The sequence below is a fragment of the Colletotrichum acutatum genome (assembly GCF_030867785.1).
Source record: "Colletotrichum acutatum strain CBS 112980 chromosome Unknown BDZ83scaffold_56, whole genome shotgun sequence".
NCBI lineage: Eukaryota > Fungi > Ascomycota > Sordariomycetes > Glomerellales > Glomerellaceae > Colletotrichum > Colletotrichum acutatum.
In genome coordinates, this window is record NW_026849050.1 from 53211 (window position 1) to 68585 (window position 15375).

A 15375-nucleotide genomic window follows, 5' to 3' on the forward strand; every position below is an offset into this window, starting at 1 on the left:
TTGATGTTCTCTGGAATATGTCATTAACAAGCACCAGCCACGTCGGGCTCAATTCCCGTCAGCGATTGACGCAATTTTTTCTCTTTTTGGTTATGTTTTGTTTTGTTTTGTCACAAATTTCATGGCTGTGATTTGCTCGAATAGAAAACTCCTGGTCCCAAGCATCGTGGATTTGAGTAGCTTTGCCTACATCTTCTCTAGGTGCCAGCCTTGAGCAAGATGTTAAAGGAAGCCATCCAAGTACATATTCAGACGGTAGGCGACTTTTCTTAGAGCCTGACTTATGTGCGTGAACCTCCCGTCGGCGCTCTAGCCATGATACTCCCATAGTTCGAAAACTCACCCCTCGTCGGGACGAAATCCTCAACCCTCAACCCGGCCCGTTTCTGGAAAATGCAAATGACATCCGACCCGCCAAACCGGAAACACGACACCTCGTCTCCCTTCCTCACTACATCCCCCTCTTCCACAAACAACTCCACTGACGAAACCATAGCCATCCCAATGGGCAAGAACGCGACCTTGCCAAGCACCGGGTTCTCAATCACAACTAACCCCCTCGTCTGGAGGAACTGATAACCCGGGTTCTCGGAAGCGTCCGCCCCGCCCATCATACGGACTTGTCCGTCGCCGACGGTATCAGCCTCTAGGTGCGCCATGCCCTGGATATTTTTGGCTTCTAGCACCCTGCCCGAAACGGGCGCGTGTTGGCGGTGGTAGTTTGTCGTGTTCAAGAACGCGTGCATCCAGATCCCGCCGTCAAAGTCGGCGGCGTGCTCGCTGCCGTGGAGGAGCATGCTGATCGGCCAGCGGACGTTTTTGATCTCGACGGAGCCGTTGGGGGAGATCCTTGCGACGCTTTGGTTGGCGAGGGAGTTGTCGTAGGTGCAGTCTGCCGGGTAGATTATCACGCTGTCGTCGTCGGGGGAGGCGATTGGTCGGAGGCCCGGTTTGAGGCGGCGGGTGAAGAAGGCGTTGAAGGTGCGGAAGCCGCCCTTTGGGATTTCTGCTTCGTGGAAGCGGTAAGGAGGCGAGTTTGTAAAGGATTGGAGGGACGAGGGGGTGATGGAGGCGGGTGTGTCGAGGAATTGGCCTATGAGTTGGGCGTAGACTACGATCCAGGAGGAAAGCCAGGTGAGGCCTTGCGAGTCTGGGCGGATCGGGGTCTGGAGCTTGCGGAGCGGGGGTTGGTCTAGGACGAAGTAGAAGGTGCAGAGGATGTCGTATATGTCTTTGCCTCCAAAGTTCTCGTGGGGCACCCATTTGAGGAGGTCGTTTGCAAAGATCAAGAAGCAGTTGGCGTCTTTGATGGCTAGTTTTGACATGAAGGCTGGGTTCTTTTTGTGGGCGGAACGGACTGCGGAGTCTAGGCCTCCTGGGCTGACTTGTTCGAGGTAGCCGATGAGCATGACGATGACTGGGTTGAAGCGGAGGTACCCATCGTTGGAGGTAGATGTTTTTTGGATGGCTTCCTGGGTAGTACCTGAGGCTTTGCTGTCGAGGTGAGAAATGGGAGAGATGCTGGTGACTTCGTCGGGTGCGGTTGTTACGCTGAGTGACATGATGAGTGATCGACTTTGCTATATGTCAGATTGTTTTCAGTTGATGTAACTGTAAACATAGAGTTACTGGTAGAAAGTGTCAACACGCCTACTTTCAACTAGACAAAAAGATTTCAAGGTGTTTTATATGAGCTTTGATTTCGCTAGAAGCCGATCGTCAGAAGCCAATCCATCTCAACAACGGTCCGCAGCAGTGAGCCCGTCAGAGGTAGAGCTACCCGCAACTCGCATGTCTTGCGAAGAACGTGGCGCTCGTAATAGTCCCCCGGAGAACTTATCTGAAGTCGTCAAGTCGGGTTCATGCACGGCTCCCCCAATCAAGTGTTGCCGCCTGGGTGCATTGCCGCGCCCATACGACATAGCCGAGGGAGGTTGCTGAGATGAAAAAGAATGAATGTTGCCGCTCTTGACGTGAATCACGAGCTTACTGCCAAACATAGACAGTGTTACGGGCTGCCCACATGGCTGGGGCGTTGAGGCGGAGGAGGTTCGTGTTGAGGCGCGGCTCATTCGTACGGGTTTCCGCCACTGCTGTGCCTGTGAGGCAACTTTGGCCGTTCTTTCGATCAGTCATGAACGGGAACGAACCTGTTTTTTTTTTTAATGAAGAATGCCTCGGAATGCGATGAGTCGGCAGCATCATTGAAAGTTGATTGAGCACGCTGGGGCCCAATCCTGGAGCAGCTTTGCCGAGGTCACACTAATGACCGTCTATCCACGACAAACCCGCATTCCTACAATGTTCGACTTGATTAAGCAGACTCCAAGAGCTCATGAATGAGATGTTTGTCTCGCAAAGCGAGGACTAATACTTTCACTGCTCGGTCCGGATCATGACAATCCTTTACTTGAAGATACCCAAGTTATGTAACTTGTCAATCAAGAGTCGTTGAGTGTTGGTTTCTTGAATATCATAATTCATGCTCGGTGCTTTACTTGTTTCTGGTGTAAGCAGTCCTACTGTTGTTCCGCGCATTTCTCGGGATTTACTGAAAATGGCTTAGCGCGATGATGGTTGGAAGTTTACCTCACTTCCCAAAAGGGAAATTTGCCGATGAGACGAAGTCCTCCGCTGCTCTTCCAACATATCCCTCGCGTCGTGAAAGCTACAACGCAAACGTTTGCCGGGTGGCCAGGAGAGCAAATAGTATGATTTGTGTCTTTTATGCGAAATTCCACCGGCTAGATCGCCAGCAAACACATCAAGCATAGTGGCAGATGCTCAAGAGCATCGATTTCTAAGAACGCGATGCCTGACCGAGTCATTTCACTCAAAGAGTGCTTGCACCTTTTTCGAGCGGGAGTTGCACAACTAACCGTGGCAAGGGCTGCCTCTGTATCATTGTGTCTTGTAAGAACTGCTGTGAATAAGACAAAGCTTTACTGGCCCTTAAGACTGACGTGCCTAGGTCGTCTTGTATCTCTTGACAGCCAGCATCTATAATGCGTATTTCCATAAGCTAGCCGCGTTCCCAGGGCCTCTATTAGGAAGATACAGTCTGGTGAGTACACACAAGCCATAGATTGTGCTTCCAATGCTCAAGTTTCTCTCTATAGATCTGGCGAATATATCACTCTCAGACTGGCCGCTTTCACTACGCCATCCAAGAGCAGCATCGCAAACACGGTAGAATTTTCTTTCACAGCTCAGCCAAGATTCAGATTTGTTAACCCAACTTCACTAGGACCTGTTGTCAGAGTTTCTCCCAATGAGCTCTCCTTCGCCTCAGTGGAGTCGTGGAAGGCAATCTACGGCCACCGTGCCGCAGGCGCCGCACCAGTGATTAAAAGCGAGTTCTACGATATTTACGGCGCAGGTTTCAAGTCTCTATGCATCGGTAGTGAGCGCGATCCTCATAAGCATGGGAAAATGCGCAAGATGCTGTCTGCTGCCTTCTCCACAAAGATGTTGCTCGATCAAGAAGACATCATTACCAAAACAGTCGACGCTTTCGTATATCGGCTTGGAGAAGATGCCTTCCAATCTGAAGGTCTCAATATGACCAAGTGGTTCGAGATGGTAGCCTTTGACTCCTTGGGCGAAATGGCGTTTGGCGAATCCTTTCATAGCGTCAAAGCTGGTAAGTAGTGAAAAATTGAGAGTTTCAAGCCTAATGCTTTGGCTGGGAGATGGCCAAGCTGAACATCGTAATATTAATCACTTCGCATTATAGGAAAGCCACACAGTTGGTCGGAGATCATAGTCAGCCATCTATACTTCATCACACTGGTTGACAACCTTCGTCGTCTCCCTTTTGTGGCTAGAGTAGCCCGCGTGCTATTCCCGTCAACTCTTGCTGTCCAAAACCAAAACTCCCAGTATAGCCGGAAAAAAGTCGAAGAGTACGTAGTATACTGAGCTCACGCTTGGCGGCATGTAGCTCATGGTTGATTGTTAACCCTGGAACCGCAGACGTCTATCCAAAAAGTCAAACCGCAATGACTTCCTGTCTACCGTTGTCAAGAGTTACGAAGTGGGAGCTATCAGCGAAGAAGAGATGACAGCCCATGTGTCAACTTTGACGTGCGTCCCCTTGATTCAAGGTCGTTTGGGAATGCTCGAGGTCTTGCTAACGGTATCCTCACAGAATCGCAGGTGGCGAGACGACTGCGACATTCCTTGCCGCGGCAACGTACTATCTGCTCCGAAACCCAGCGTGTCTACTAAAGCTTCAAGCAGAGATAACAAAAAAGTTCTCCTCATTCGAAGAGATCAATGCCACTGCAGCTCGCCAGCTCCCATACTTGCAAGCCGTCATCAGCGAGGGCCTTAGGCTTTATGCACCGGGATCTCAGGGGTTTCCACGATTATCGCCAGGCATGAGTGTCGGCGATATCTATGTCCCAGCTGGTGTAAGTAAACTTAAAGCACAATCAAAAGCATGGAGTCTAATGAGAGTGCCTATAGGCTGAGGTCTTCGCGCATGCGTGGACCTTGACGCATAGCGAAGAGTATTTCTCTGACCCGAAAAACTTCAAGCCTGAACGTTGGCTAGACGCGGAATCCACAGATGTCCGCGAGGCTAGCCAGCCCTTCTCCATGGGCCCTCGGGGATGCTTGGGACAAAAGTGAGTCTCACATCCCTTAGCCCCTTGTGAACACAACCTAGTTCACAAGCTATCCCATGCTAATGAACTATTAAGCTTCGCATACATGGAAATCAATCTCATCTTGGCCAAGATGTTGTGGCAGTACGACTTAGAGCTGGTTGGCAAAGATTTAGATTGGGAACAGGAAAGCCAACTGCATGTGATGTGGTGGAAACCCGCACTCATGGTCCGTTTTACACGTAGAAAATCTTGATTGAAGCCAACGAGCGCCTTCAAAGCCGATGCGCATCAGCCTCAAAAGGGCTGTGGAGGGCTATAAGAGGTGCGAGAGTGAGGGAAAGTCATGATCAATATTTCAATTTCATGCACATTTGATTTCAAATTTACTTCGTACCACCATCGACCAACCATCTTTGAAGGAATGTAGTGTCCACCTAGCAAAGCGTGGTCGGCGCCAAAGACCTTGGTCTTGGGCTAGTAGTTATCGAAGACCTTTTTAAGGATCATGAACAAAACCAAACAGCGTGAAAGTGCGGAAGCTTCCCTGCGAAGCCTGATTTCTAGCTGCCATCCTACTATTGGAACACACGGGGCTTGAGCTTCACCATCAGACGAGGCTTCTCCCATAACGTATGCATCCTTGAATCCCGGTGCCAGTCGAGACTCTCATCAGCAAGCTCCAAGTCGTACCGATAGACTAGCTTCGCCATGGTTGTGTGAATTTCCATCCAGCCAAGGCTACGACGTTGGATGATTAGTACATGCCTCAACCCTCCATGTCATCATTGGGAATCTCACCTTCGTCCCATGCACGATCGCGTTCCATATGAAAAGGGCTGACTTGCATCGAGGTCATCCGTTGGGTTGTCCACGAGCCACCGCTCTGGTCTAAATTCCCACGGCTCGTCGAAATTCGAAGATGACATACTTGCCGCAAAGGTACTGGTCGAAACTGTGGTCTTGAGATGAACTGATGTAAGCTAAGAGTTCCCAAGGCAAGGAATTGCAAGTACGCACCCCGCCTGGCAAGAAATGACCATCAACCGTGCAGCCGCCATTGGGTACCACACGGGGAAGCGCGAAAGGAAGCGGAGGATAGACGCGCATAGCCTCCTGCGCCACGGCTCTGAGATACTTCAATGGAGTCGCCGTCGCCGCAGTGATATTCTCATAGCTGACAAAAGCTGACCGCACCTCATCCTGTAAGCGCGCCGAAATCGCTGGGTTCTTCAGCAGGTAGTACGTCATGCAAGAAAGAGTAGTGGCTGTCGTCTCGCTACCAGCAATTCTGAGAAACGATTATGAGTCCGTTCCATAGGGGAGAATTTGGGCGACTTACACAAAGTCAGAAGAATGTGCTGCAATCTGGGCGTCGGATATAGCCGCCTCATTTCGGGCTTCGATCATTTTCGTGAGGAAATCTTCTCGATCCGAGTGTGAGGCCAGGCGACTATCAAAAGTGAGCCACAGCGTTGCAAAACAATTAGACAGCATTTGCCCTTGGATATTTGCAGTCAAACCTTTGAACCAAGTCCATGGTGTACTTTTGGTGCGTGCGACTGTCTTTGAGAAGCTTGTCGATAAGGCCAGAAAACACTGTCTGGGCAATGCCGGCGAGGGCTGGAAATCTGCGAAAGCAGTCGGCGAGAGCCCCCATACGCAAGCTTTTGGTGACGATCGAAACCCAGAAGTGCTCCTTGCCCGAGTCAACACCGCCAAAGTCCTTGCCAAAAGCCAGGCTTCCAATTATATCGAAGGTGGCAAGGTTAAACCACATGACCATGTCGGTTCCTTGAGTCCCCACGTCTACCATTCCAATCTTCTCAATAAGGCGGTCGACACATTCGGCGACCATCGGTTCTTGTGACTTGAGAGATCTGTCGGAAAATGCGGTACCTAGATATCTGCGCATCTCTGCGTGCTTCTTGGGATCACGCTCGCTGACGATAGACAAGGCCTCCGCGGCGAAGTTGCCCCCATCATAGAATTCACTCTTGATAAAAGGCTCAACACCCTTGCGTACACCATAGATGTCCTGCCATGACGATGCCGAACTAAAGCTTAACTCGTTTGGTGCTACGCGAACGACGGGGCCTGGTACGACAAAACAGTCAGAGCGAGCACTCCCAGAGTAGGTGTCTGCACATGGGTCATGCAACTCACCGTACTTTTCGTGTAGCTCAAGTTGACGATACGGCTGACGACCGCTCATGAAGTTCCACGAATACAAAACCTACATAATAATGTGTGAGCACTTGCACGCAGCATAGCACAAAAAGAGGGAGTGCTAGAACTTGCATTGCTAATTGACGCCGATTTAGGGCCCGGAAACTTTCGTAGAGGATGGAACCACCATGTTGCAATTTTGTACAGAAGCGCGGCGACCAACGCCTGAGTGAGAGCACTTTGGTTAGGGAAGAAAGTTCACAGACATCGGAGCTACACAATCAGCTTACCAAGCCAGCTATCTGAGAGTTCATGTCAAAATCCCTCGAACCTCGTTGTGGAAGGATCTCTAAGCTCGAAAAAGTCAACTACTCGTCCTTCCACATATTGATTGCTACGCTCAACTTTTCTATATGTAGTCCGGGCATTTCTGATTGAGGCAGACCCCGAAGTCTCACTCCGGCCGGGATCCCCACCTCGGACTTTTACTACTTTTAGCGACGGCGAGATACTGTGCTCATCCAGTTAGCGCACGGAGGTAAGAACTAGGGTGGCTAGAACCAACAGAAGTTGCATAAGTAGTCACCTACCTTGAACCAACAGGCATTAAACTGCACACTGAATATAATAGCACATTGTTGATCAACTCTCAACAAGAAAGGGCAAAAGGTGAGAGTGGCGATAAGTCTAAGTAACCGTGAATCACGTCAAACGTTGTCATACTAGCGCCTGCTTCTTCCATGAACCCCTGTGTCTCCTTTGCCCAACTGTCCACTTTGGAAGCGTACCAACTATACCCCACTGAAGGAAACGTTCCCTAAGAAAATACCACACCGCCGTCTACGATCAAGCTCTGCCCAGTGATCTGATCTGAGTCTTTCCCTGCCAGAAAACGTACCAAACCAGCGACGTCTTCAGGAGTCTGCATTTCGCCTTGAACAGCTGTCATAAGGCTTAACCGTCACGGGCCAAGACATACCTGAGGTTTCTTAGACGCAATGCGGGTCGCAACACCGTTCTAAAACGCAGCACCTTTGGGAAGTCCCATTCTAGTTGTAAGGCTAGTGTCAATGGTCTCTCACATATCGGTACGGACCATGCCCGGACAGTGCGCGTTGACCGTAATGCCGTGCTGTGCCATGTCCATAGCAACAGCTTGGGTGAGCCCCCGAACAGCCCACTTACTGACGGAGTGGGCTGGCGCGAATTAAGACTGCAAAATCGTCAACTTTCTTGCTGCACTTCACTAGAGTTCTGATGTGGCATACTGGTCGGTATCCTGAGATAGAACAAGCTCCAATCAACTTCCCTCCTCGACCCTGGTTGATCATCTCCTGAGCTGCATATTTATAGCACAGAAAGACTCCCCGAACATTGATCTATGTCATATCAACACGTGAAATTCAGAAGTCTTGGGCTGGAAACTTACAGCCTGTACTTTATCCCATTCACTGGCACTGATTTCGAGGATCGGTTTGGACCCACCCTGTTAAGCTCCGACTTTGACATCGGCGTTTTGATTCATACTTACATCAATCCCTCCAAGCATCTCTGATGTGTTTCGAATCAAATTCGCGACATTGTCTTCGTTGCTGATGTCTGCAGTAAGAACAGCAGTCCGCACACCTCCACATTGCCAGCTAACGTTGGTGGAATGTATGAGAAGCTCATATCCAGGAGCTAACCTTTCAATTCAAGCTCATACTGCAGCTCTCTCTCAACTTGACTTCTTGGCTGGCAAGATCGTTGATGGCTATTTGGAAACCATCTTGCGCCAGGCGCAGTGCTATGGCTCGGCCGATGCCATTGGCGGATCCCGTTACTAAAGCTGTACGAATAGACATTGTGTTATGGAGCAGCATTTCCAACTGTAACTCCTTTGAGATTAGATTTGAGAATCCACATGCCGTTTATATCCCCACAGTCATGTTAACGAAGTGATACTAATTTGGGGCGTTTGGAAATGCAGGCTCTTTAGTGCCGACAAGACTACCGTGTGCCGAGTACCGAGTGCCGGATTTCTTTCGCTCTTGCTTTGGGTGCTCCTGGACAATATGGTCACTGAGGAAAAAGATCAATAAATAACCACGAAAACCTTGTGGCTTCCTTGACGGCAGTATATCCAAAGTTGCCCATTGGACCGGAAATACGCCACCATGCCTTTATCAAACTTCGCGTACTGCCATCTGCTTCGACCGTCAATGTCAGGGTCATCGACTCGACATCGGAGATTAGGGTGAGCATGGAGAGCATGGTTTCACACGCCATCAAAGGTCATTCTTGGCTTTTGTGTCCTTCGTACATCTTCCTCGTCGAACACCCACCCACTGGCCGCAAAGTCCTCTTTGATCTCGGGGTGCGCAAAGACTTCGAAAATCTCTCACCTCCTATTCAGAACTGGATGAAAGAGAGTGGGACGACGTGCAGCGTGGAGAAGGATGTGAAAGAGATCCTCGAAGAAGGCGGGGTTAAAGCAGGTGAAATCGAGAGCATCATCTGGAGCCATTGGCACTGGAATCATATCGGCGATCCAAGCCGATTTCCCACAAGCACTTCGCTGATAGTCGGCCCGGGTTTCAAGGATATTCTGACGCCGGGCTACCCTACGAACCCAGGGTCCCCAGTCCTTGATTCCGATTTCGCCGGCCGTGAACTCCGTGAACTGAGCTTCGCCGAGTCAACTATCAAAGTCGGATCGTTTCCTGCCATCGACTACTTCGGTGACGGAAGCTTCTACATCTTGGACGCGCCAGGTCATACCGTTGGTCATGTTAACGCTATTGCGCAGGTGACAACCAGCCCGGATAGCTTCATCCTTATGGGCGCTGACACCTGTCACCATAGCGCCGAGATGAGGCCATCCGCATGCAATCCGCTGCCCGACTCGATATCGCCACATCCATTTCATTCGGGCAATGTGACTCCCTGCCTTAGCGCACTGTTCAAACCCATCCTCTGAGACGAAGACACGACGAAACCATTCTATGGCGTTCATCGTCCTGGTATGCTATTTGGCAACCCGGATGCTGTCGAGGAGACTGTAGACCGGATTATCAAGGCTGATGGAAGCGCAAATGCCCTTGTTATAATTGCTCACTCCTGAGACAGGAAGTGACGCCATAATCGGTGATTGGCCAACAGACTTTAACAATGAATGATGAAGTAAAGGCCACAAGAAAGGACAATTTCTACAGCTGAATATTGCAATCCAAGAAACCAAGGCTGTTACCTCGCGTTTTATGAACGTCCAGACGAACACGAATAAAGAAGTTTGAGGTGCCCAAGGTGAATGCTTGCTTCCCCATCCTCGGACGACAATGTTGAAGAGTTGATAGTCTCGGCTCAACGGCCAATCGGATTCACCTGCAAGCTTTGAGAGGTTCGGCCCTATGCATCCGTAGATGAGGCACTAGTTATATGGAGGGTAGTAAGTGTGGGATGCATACCATTCGACACTTCCAGGAAAGCACACATAATATGCATGGCTACAGCACAGAGATCGATAATAATCAAGTACAACTTTGAACTTGTTCGAATGATTCGTCGCTCGAAGTATCCCTCTACATGGGGCTGGACATCTTGGAACGGTGCTGACTCTGTCGTATTGCTCACCACCGACTACACATAAGGCTTTGTAGTTGGCAACGGGGCTCATAGATAGAGATAGCAATTCGTGTAGGTCACAAAACTCAACAAAGCATACCTGATCTGTAATGTAAACGGAAACGGACTCGGACTTGGGTCGATCCGTCGGGCACATTGACTAGACACAGGCGCCGGGCCTGACGTAATCTCGGCTCCCACATCGGTTCCCATACCACACGCTGTGTCATTCGGCACATATCAGTCAAACGGCAAACTGGAAAGCTTCAGCTCTACCGACGTTGGAAGACGCCTGAGTCTCACAATCTTGGGCTCGAACCTCATTCAAGATGAATACCAGGACAGGGCGAGACCGTGCTAATGTCGTATGCGTTGAGTGCCACTCCAGAAAAGTAAGTCGGTTCACAGACATGCTCCCAGCCTATGATACAACAAACTGATGACCGAACAAAAATGTCAGGTGTGACCTGCAAGATAGCCCTCGTCACGGATGCGCAAACTGTCGCCGTGCCGGTGTTCAGTGCATGTAAGCCGCTATTGTTCCGTAATGACTCTTTCAGTAAAATCTTTGACATAATTCTCCTCTTCAGCCGTCGAGATGGCGTTCGAAAGAGCCGCAAGATGACGGCCCGGCAAAGACAGCCCATACTGCCGAGATCGCCGACTGTGCCGGCCGTGCCATCGCCTCCCAGTCTTGGCACTGATAGAGCGAGGGATAATCCGCGGATGTTGACTCCAGCTCGGTCTTCCGAGTTGACAACACGGGAATACCAGCCGGAGGGATTCATTTCCCATGCTTCCGTCTTGTCGTACGACTCCGCCGCAGAGCCGATGGCACTTCACGATGGCCTCCCGCCGCGAGTTATGCAGACCCGAGATGTCTTGGTCAAGGCCACTCAAGCTGACACCTTGCCAATGCCATCATTGCGCAAGGCTTTGACGGATGCCTTCTTTGAATTTGCCTTCCTTACTTTCCCGTCGTTGATGCGGAAGACCTCTCGATGGGAGAGTCGTCGATCCTTCTACAGCAAGCTGTGTGCTTCGTTGGCAGTCTTATGTGTCATGACCCCAGTAGCATGAGCTTGAGTTACTCACTTTACGAAAAGATTGAAACTTTGATACACGTCGAGTTCGAAAAAGACAACGTATTCCTGCTCAAGGAACTATGCCTCTTGTCATGTTGGACCCCAGCCTCACCATATCTTGTCACGCTTCATGGGCCGTGGCATTGGACTGGTATGGCTGTGCGGCTGGCAGTGCAGATGGGAATTCACACCCAATCAAGTTTCAGAGAGAACAATACCTTCGGAGTCATACGGCGTATATTTTGGCATCTGACAGTACGTTCTTATTATCTGAAGTAGGTTCTTAGTATTCTCATTCCATCCAATGACACTGAAAAGAACAGCGAGACACTCATGGTTGCCTACTGGGGCCGGCCTCGTTCGCTGAAGCCTGGAGACTGCGACGTTCAGCCTCTTGCAGCTTCGGACTTTAAAACGCAAGGGGTATTCAAAATGGTCTCTTTACAATACGTGATTGGCAAGTTGTCGGAGTTAAACACCAGAAAAGGCGTACCAGTTGAATCCGAGATCGAAAGTGTCATCACGTCGCTCTGCGAATGGAAGAGCGGCCTACCAGACGTGTTACGGCTCTACGATGCAGACGGCACACGGAAATCTTATGACCGCTATACTTCAGAGCTGCACATTCACTACTTGACGACAAGCATCATTGTGCAGATGCTCAGCAAGAGTCGCCATGCCCTGTGGAGGACCTCTCATGCCTCAGTTCTAGCGGCGACCTGTATTGCCGAGTTGTACGAGGAGATCCACTACAGAGAGGATTCATCCTACTGACTAAGCAGCAACGGCTTCTTGTCTTTAGTGGCCGCAATCGTGTTGGTATTTCATCGGCTGAACTCATCAGAGAAGGAAACGATTCGCAAGAGTGGCATCGAAAGCATCTGTTCTGTGCGGCGCGTTATGAGCAAGAAGTACGGCGGCGCTCGATCAGTGCTCCAGAGAATTCAGGGGTTTCAACTCTAAGCTGAGCGGAGACAAACGCCTGGTCATAACCTCCAGGGCGACACTCCATCATCATCTGCGTCGTGGGTGGCAAGGAGCGTTAATGCACATATCCGTGAATTACTTCCGTTTCCGCTCACTCTCGATGAAAACGTGGATATCTTGGATCTAGAAGAAGCTGGAATAAATCGTTTGCCGGATGACCGAGTGGTAGCTGCGACTCTTACACCTGTTGAAGATGCTATGTTTTCGTTGATGGATGTTCTAGAGATGGATTTCAATCCATTCGATAACACCAGTAGCTTCGCGTAGAACGTTCACTTCAATTCCTCATGCAAAACCTCTGGAAAACATCTCTATTGTGTTTTCAACTACGAGATACCGATTTCTGCACTTTTAGCATTGTTGGAGCCGTTGAGTGTTATGGTGGTAAGAAGGATTTCTGTCGTCTCGTCTCGGCTCCTGAGATAGTGCCGAGTGCCGATGACTACAGTCAATTCTGCCGAAAAACATGATTGCCGAGTGCATGGGAGAGCATACGCATTGCACTCCAGTCTACAGACGGGGCCAAATACCGCGCTACATTGACAGAACTCATATGACAAATCGACAAGACTCCGTCGGAATGATATGCAGCCGTCGCAGTAGGATGGCGTAGGTAGGTATGCAGCGGGTGGCTATTCTGCTATAATTACTCAAGCAAGTGCAGATCCTTCTCTCAATACAGTCGATTTGACTACATCGTCCATTGTTTATAAAAGAGAACATCGTTCCACAATAGATTACGATATATACTAACCAGCTTGAAGCCGAGCGCCAAGAAGTATGTCACCTTGTACCCGGTGCCGCCCAACACACCGTACCCATGTGTTGGAGATCCCGTCACCAACGGAGGCATTTTTGTTCGAAGACTGGTGAAGAGCCCCCCTCCTCCAGGATCTTTTGTCCGATGCAACGTTGAAACCTTGACTATGGAATCTTATCTCGCCGCCTGGGGACGAGCCACTGGGCTCGCGCCTGAGGAGGGCTCAACCGCCGCCGTGCAGGTTTCTCCCCAAAGCTATGTTGAACTATGGGGTGCCATGGCTCAGGAACAGCTTTCACAGTGGCAGTTCTTCCAATGGATACAGGATCACTACCCCCCGACGTGGGAAGGAATCACGATCGTGGAGGGGATGGATGTCTTGACTGATGAGGACAAGAAGGAACTTCTTAGCGTTGAGGAGTCTCTGAAGCGGTACAACTGGAGCGCGCTCGAGAAGAAACCGACGGCTAAGGCTGTGACTGGCCGCTTCTCGACTTGAAGAAATTCGGGTAGCGTTCCCGCAAGATCCAGGAAGTTGATTGCCTTCCACGTTCGGTACCTTGATGCCGTGGCTAGCTCTTATTTGGATGACTCCTCAGTTGCAGTTGCTTGTAGTGGAAATGCAATGAAATGTTACAAAGCAAGTATAGGCTCACAATATGTCATGGCAACGACTAAACCAGTATGGGTCAATGTTGGCAAGACAATATCCAGAAGTGTGAACGTAAGGTCCGTGTGTGAACACTTGGTGAGCTCAGCATCATGCAGGCCTTCACGGGGCACATATATGTTAGTGCCTCGTTTGTTCTTGTTTCTCGTTGGTGATTTTGCTCGCAAGGGTGGGACGGAAAGAGCTGAGGAAATTGCGCCGGGGGAGTGGTGATGCAGGTTATCTAGGGGAACAGGTCGGTGCCTTTAAGTACTTGAAAAGATTGCAGGCCCACGGAACCATGATAGTCTGAGTGCGAATTCCATCAGGGTACCACGCCTTTTGCCATCAGCTCGAGAATCTTTGAAGCACTTGCTGGTCAAACTTTCTGTGATCATTGGAGCTACTATCAAGTGGTCTACCCGTAACAAACACAGGTCACACGGCGGAGCGGTCGCGGCAAAGTCGAAGAGATATCTAGGACTATTGTTGAGTACGTAGGTCAATCAACGATAGGCGGTAAAAATCTGATCCTGCAATTCAGAAACTGCGTCAAACTGCAAAAATGATTTCGCCCGGACTTGAACCGGAGACCTTCAGTGTGTTAGACTGACGTGATAACCAACTACACCACGAAACCTTGGAGGCAATGAGCGCCTATGCTGATGGTATGCCTGAGGAGCTCTAAGTCCGTTTTGGCTTTCCGCCGTTCTCTCTCCGCCTCTTCCTCTATGTCCTGTCCTCCCTTTTTTCCCTTTTTTAGCTCGTTGCGTTAGCTTTTGCCTCAATCTAAGGTAGCAGAATGTCTAAGAATTGAATCCGAGACTGCTTTGCGATTTCAAGTGAAACACATTTTGCGAAATGTAAGAAGACGTTAATACTGTTCAAATTATCAACAGCGCGAGATCCCCGCTAGAGGGAGAAAAAAACCAAAGTCTCTCGCCCCCGACATCCCCGCGCACCCCATGGCGTAAAATCCTAGAACCCAGTCAGGCAATGCGCCAGGCCGGTGATGGCGTGCAGTCACTCCACCGATACGGCTTGGCCAGGTATCGCTCACTCATTCAAAACCGCCCATTTTTAGAATATGTGGCGTTTCGTTGTATCTTGTTGCTCAAGCTTTTCGAACAAAGAGTTGTCTGATACCGATCCCACCTGGTTGTTCGTGCTGTGTATTGGCCCACCTCTTCAGTAGAGAGAATGGCTAAAAAGCTTGATGCTCAAGCTAGCGCTAGCTTTGTATCGCAACCGAGGCAGCTTTCGAGTTCTCCGCCGATTTTCTGATGATGCGGCCCGCCATGGAACGGGGCCGTTGTCCAGTTCAAGCTGGAGACCCCGGACAACCCAGAAGGCCGAAATCAGCGCACCATGTCCTTCTCGGTTGCTGGGCCGGGCGACCTTTCTGGTCCAGCCTGGTCTGGTATGGTTCGGAAAGGTGAGCTGCTTTATGCAGTCTAGAGGATCACGCTACACTGGCGCTTGTCAGGCTTGTCGAAGAGAAAATGAGATAAA

General features: G+C 50.1%; 7 protein-coding genes and 1 non-coding gene across 8 annotated transcripts; 4 read left to right on the forward strand and 4 right to left on the reverse strand.

Annotated features, from left to right (window-relative positions):
* Positions 1 to 165: 165 nt before the first annotated feature.
* BDZ83DRAFT_624028 (phosphatidylserine decarboxylase-like protein) lies at positions 166 to 1605 on the reverse strand. Its single transcript, XM_060508423.1, has one exon. The coding sequence runs from the start codon at positions 1560 to 1562 to the stop codon at positions 282 to 284; it is 1281 nt and encodes a 426-aa protein (XP_060364114.1). The 5' UTR covers positions 1563 to 1605; the 3' UTR covers positions 166 to 281.
* Positions 1606 to 2482: 877 nt separating this feature from the next.
* BDZ83DRAFT_741612 (cytochrome P450) lies at positions 2483 to 4866 on the forward strand (the record flags this gene model as incomplete). Its single annotated transcript, XM_060513092.1, has 9 exons — positions 2483 to 2509; positions 2972 to 3064; positions 3120 to 3189; positions 3248 to 3582; positions 3742 to 3905; positions 3976 to 4086; positions 4151 to 4415; positions 4471 to 4631; positions 4707 to 4866. 9 exons carry the CDS (start codon positions 2483 to 2485, stop codon positions 4864 to 4866), a joined length of 1386 nt encoding a protein of 461 aa, XP_060364115.1.
* A 322-nt stretch (positions 4867 to 5188) lies between these two features.
* Positions 5189 to 7114, reverse strand: BDZ83DRAFT_779747 (cytochrome P450 monooxygenase-like protein; the record flags this gene model as incomplete). The annotated part of the gene is made up of 7 exons (XM_060515522.1): positions 7070 to 7114; positions 6887 to 7004; positions 6134 to 6707; positions 5953 to 6063; positions 5631 to 5901; positions 5412 to 5572; positions 5189 to 5351 (listed from the first exon to the last, which is right to left on the reverse strand). The coding sequence occupies exons 1-7, from the start codon at positions 7091 to 7093 to the stop codon at positions 5189 to 5191; spliced, it is 1422 nt and encodes a 473-aa protein (XP_060364116.1). The 5' UTR covers positions 7094 to 7114.
* A 482-nt stretch (positions 7115 to 7596) lies between these two features.
* On the reverse strand, positions 7597 to 8623 carry BDZ83DRAFT_579435 (uncharacterized protein; the record flags this gene model as incomplete). The annotated part of the gene is given in 6 exon segments (XM_060505238.1): positions 7597 to 7732; positions 7862 to 7963; positions 8022 to 8158; positions 8209 to 8265; positions 8281 to 8445; positions 8507 to 8623. The coding sequence occupies 6 exon segments, from the start codon at positions 8621 to 8623 to the stop codon at positions 7597 to 7599; spliced, it is 714 nt and encodes a 237-aa protein (XP_060364117.1).
* Positions 8624 to 9030: 407 nt separating this feature from the next.
* Positions 9031 to 9738, forward strand: BDZ83DRAFT_579418 (beta-lactamase-like protein; the record flags this gene model as incomplete). The annotated part of the gene is made up of 1 exon (XM_060505234.1): positions 9031 to 9738. The coding sequence occupies one exon, from the start codon at positions 9031 to 9033 to the stop codon at positions 9736 to 9738; it is 708 nt and encodes a 235-aa protein (XP_060364118.1).
* Positions 9739 to 10647: 909 nt separating this feature from the next.
* BDZ83DRAFT_362201 (uncharacterized protein) lies at positions 10648 to 11776 on the forward strand. The gene is made up of 3 exons (XM_060502586.1): positions 10648 to 10774; positions 10843 to 10908; positions 10973 to 11776. The coding sequence occupies exons 1-3, from the start codon at positions 10743 to 10745 to the stop codon at positions 11460 to 11462; spliced, it is 588 nt and encodes a 195-aa protein (XP_060364119.1). The 5' UTR covers positions 10648 to 10742; the 3' UTR covers positions 11463 to 11776.
* Positions 11777 to 12920: 1144 nt separating this feature from the next.
* On the forward strand, positions 12921 to 14112 carry BDZ83DRAFT_731381 (uncharacterized protein; the record flags this gene model as incomplete). Its single annotated transcript, XM_060512870.1, has 2 exons — positions 12921 to 13063; positions 13212 to 14112. 2 exons carry the CDS (start codon positions 12921 to 12923, stop codon positions 13711 to 13713), a joined length of 645 nt encoding a protein of 214 aa, XP_060364120.1. The 3' UTR covers positions 13714 to 14112.
* A 317-nt stretch (positions 14113 to 14429) lies between these two features.
* BDZ83DRAFT_t164 lies at positions 14430 to 14503 on the reverse strand. The gene has a single exon. It is a non-coding gene; the product is annotated as a tRNA-Val (tRNA).
* Positions 14504 to 15375: the final 872 nt, after the last annotated feature.

Bases quoted from the DNA above. Each gene is read 5' to 3' on its own strand.
- BDZ83DRAFT_362201 (XM_060502586.1), top strand. From the start codon at position 10,743: ATGTCGTATGCGTTGAGTGCCACTCCAGAAAA. The intron at 10,775-10,842 runs GTAAGTCGGTTC...CAAAAATGTCAG, and splicing joins TTGAGTGCCACTCCAGAAAA to GTGTGACCTGCAAGATAGCC. The intron at 10,909-10,972 runs GTAAGCCGCTAT...TCTCCTCTTCAG, and splicing joins CGTGCCGGTGTTCAGTGCAT to CCGTCGAGATGGCGTTCGAA.
- BDZ83DRAFT_624028 (XM_060508423.1), bottom strand. From the start codon at position 1,562: ATGTCACTCAGCGTAACAACCGCACCCGACGAAGTCACCAGCATCTCT.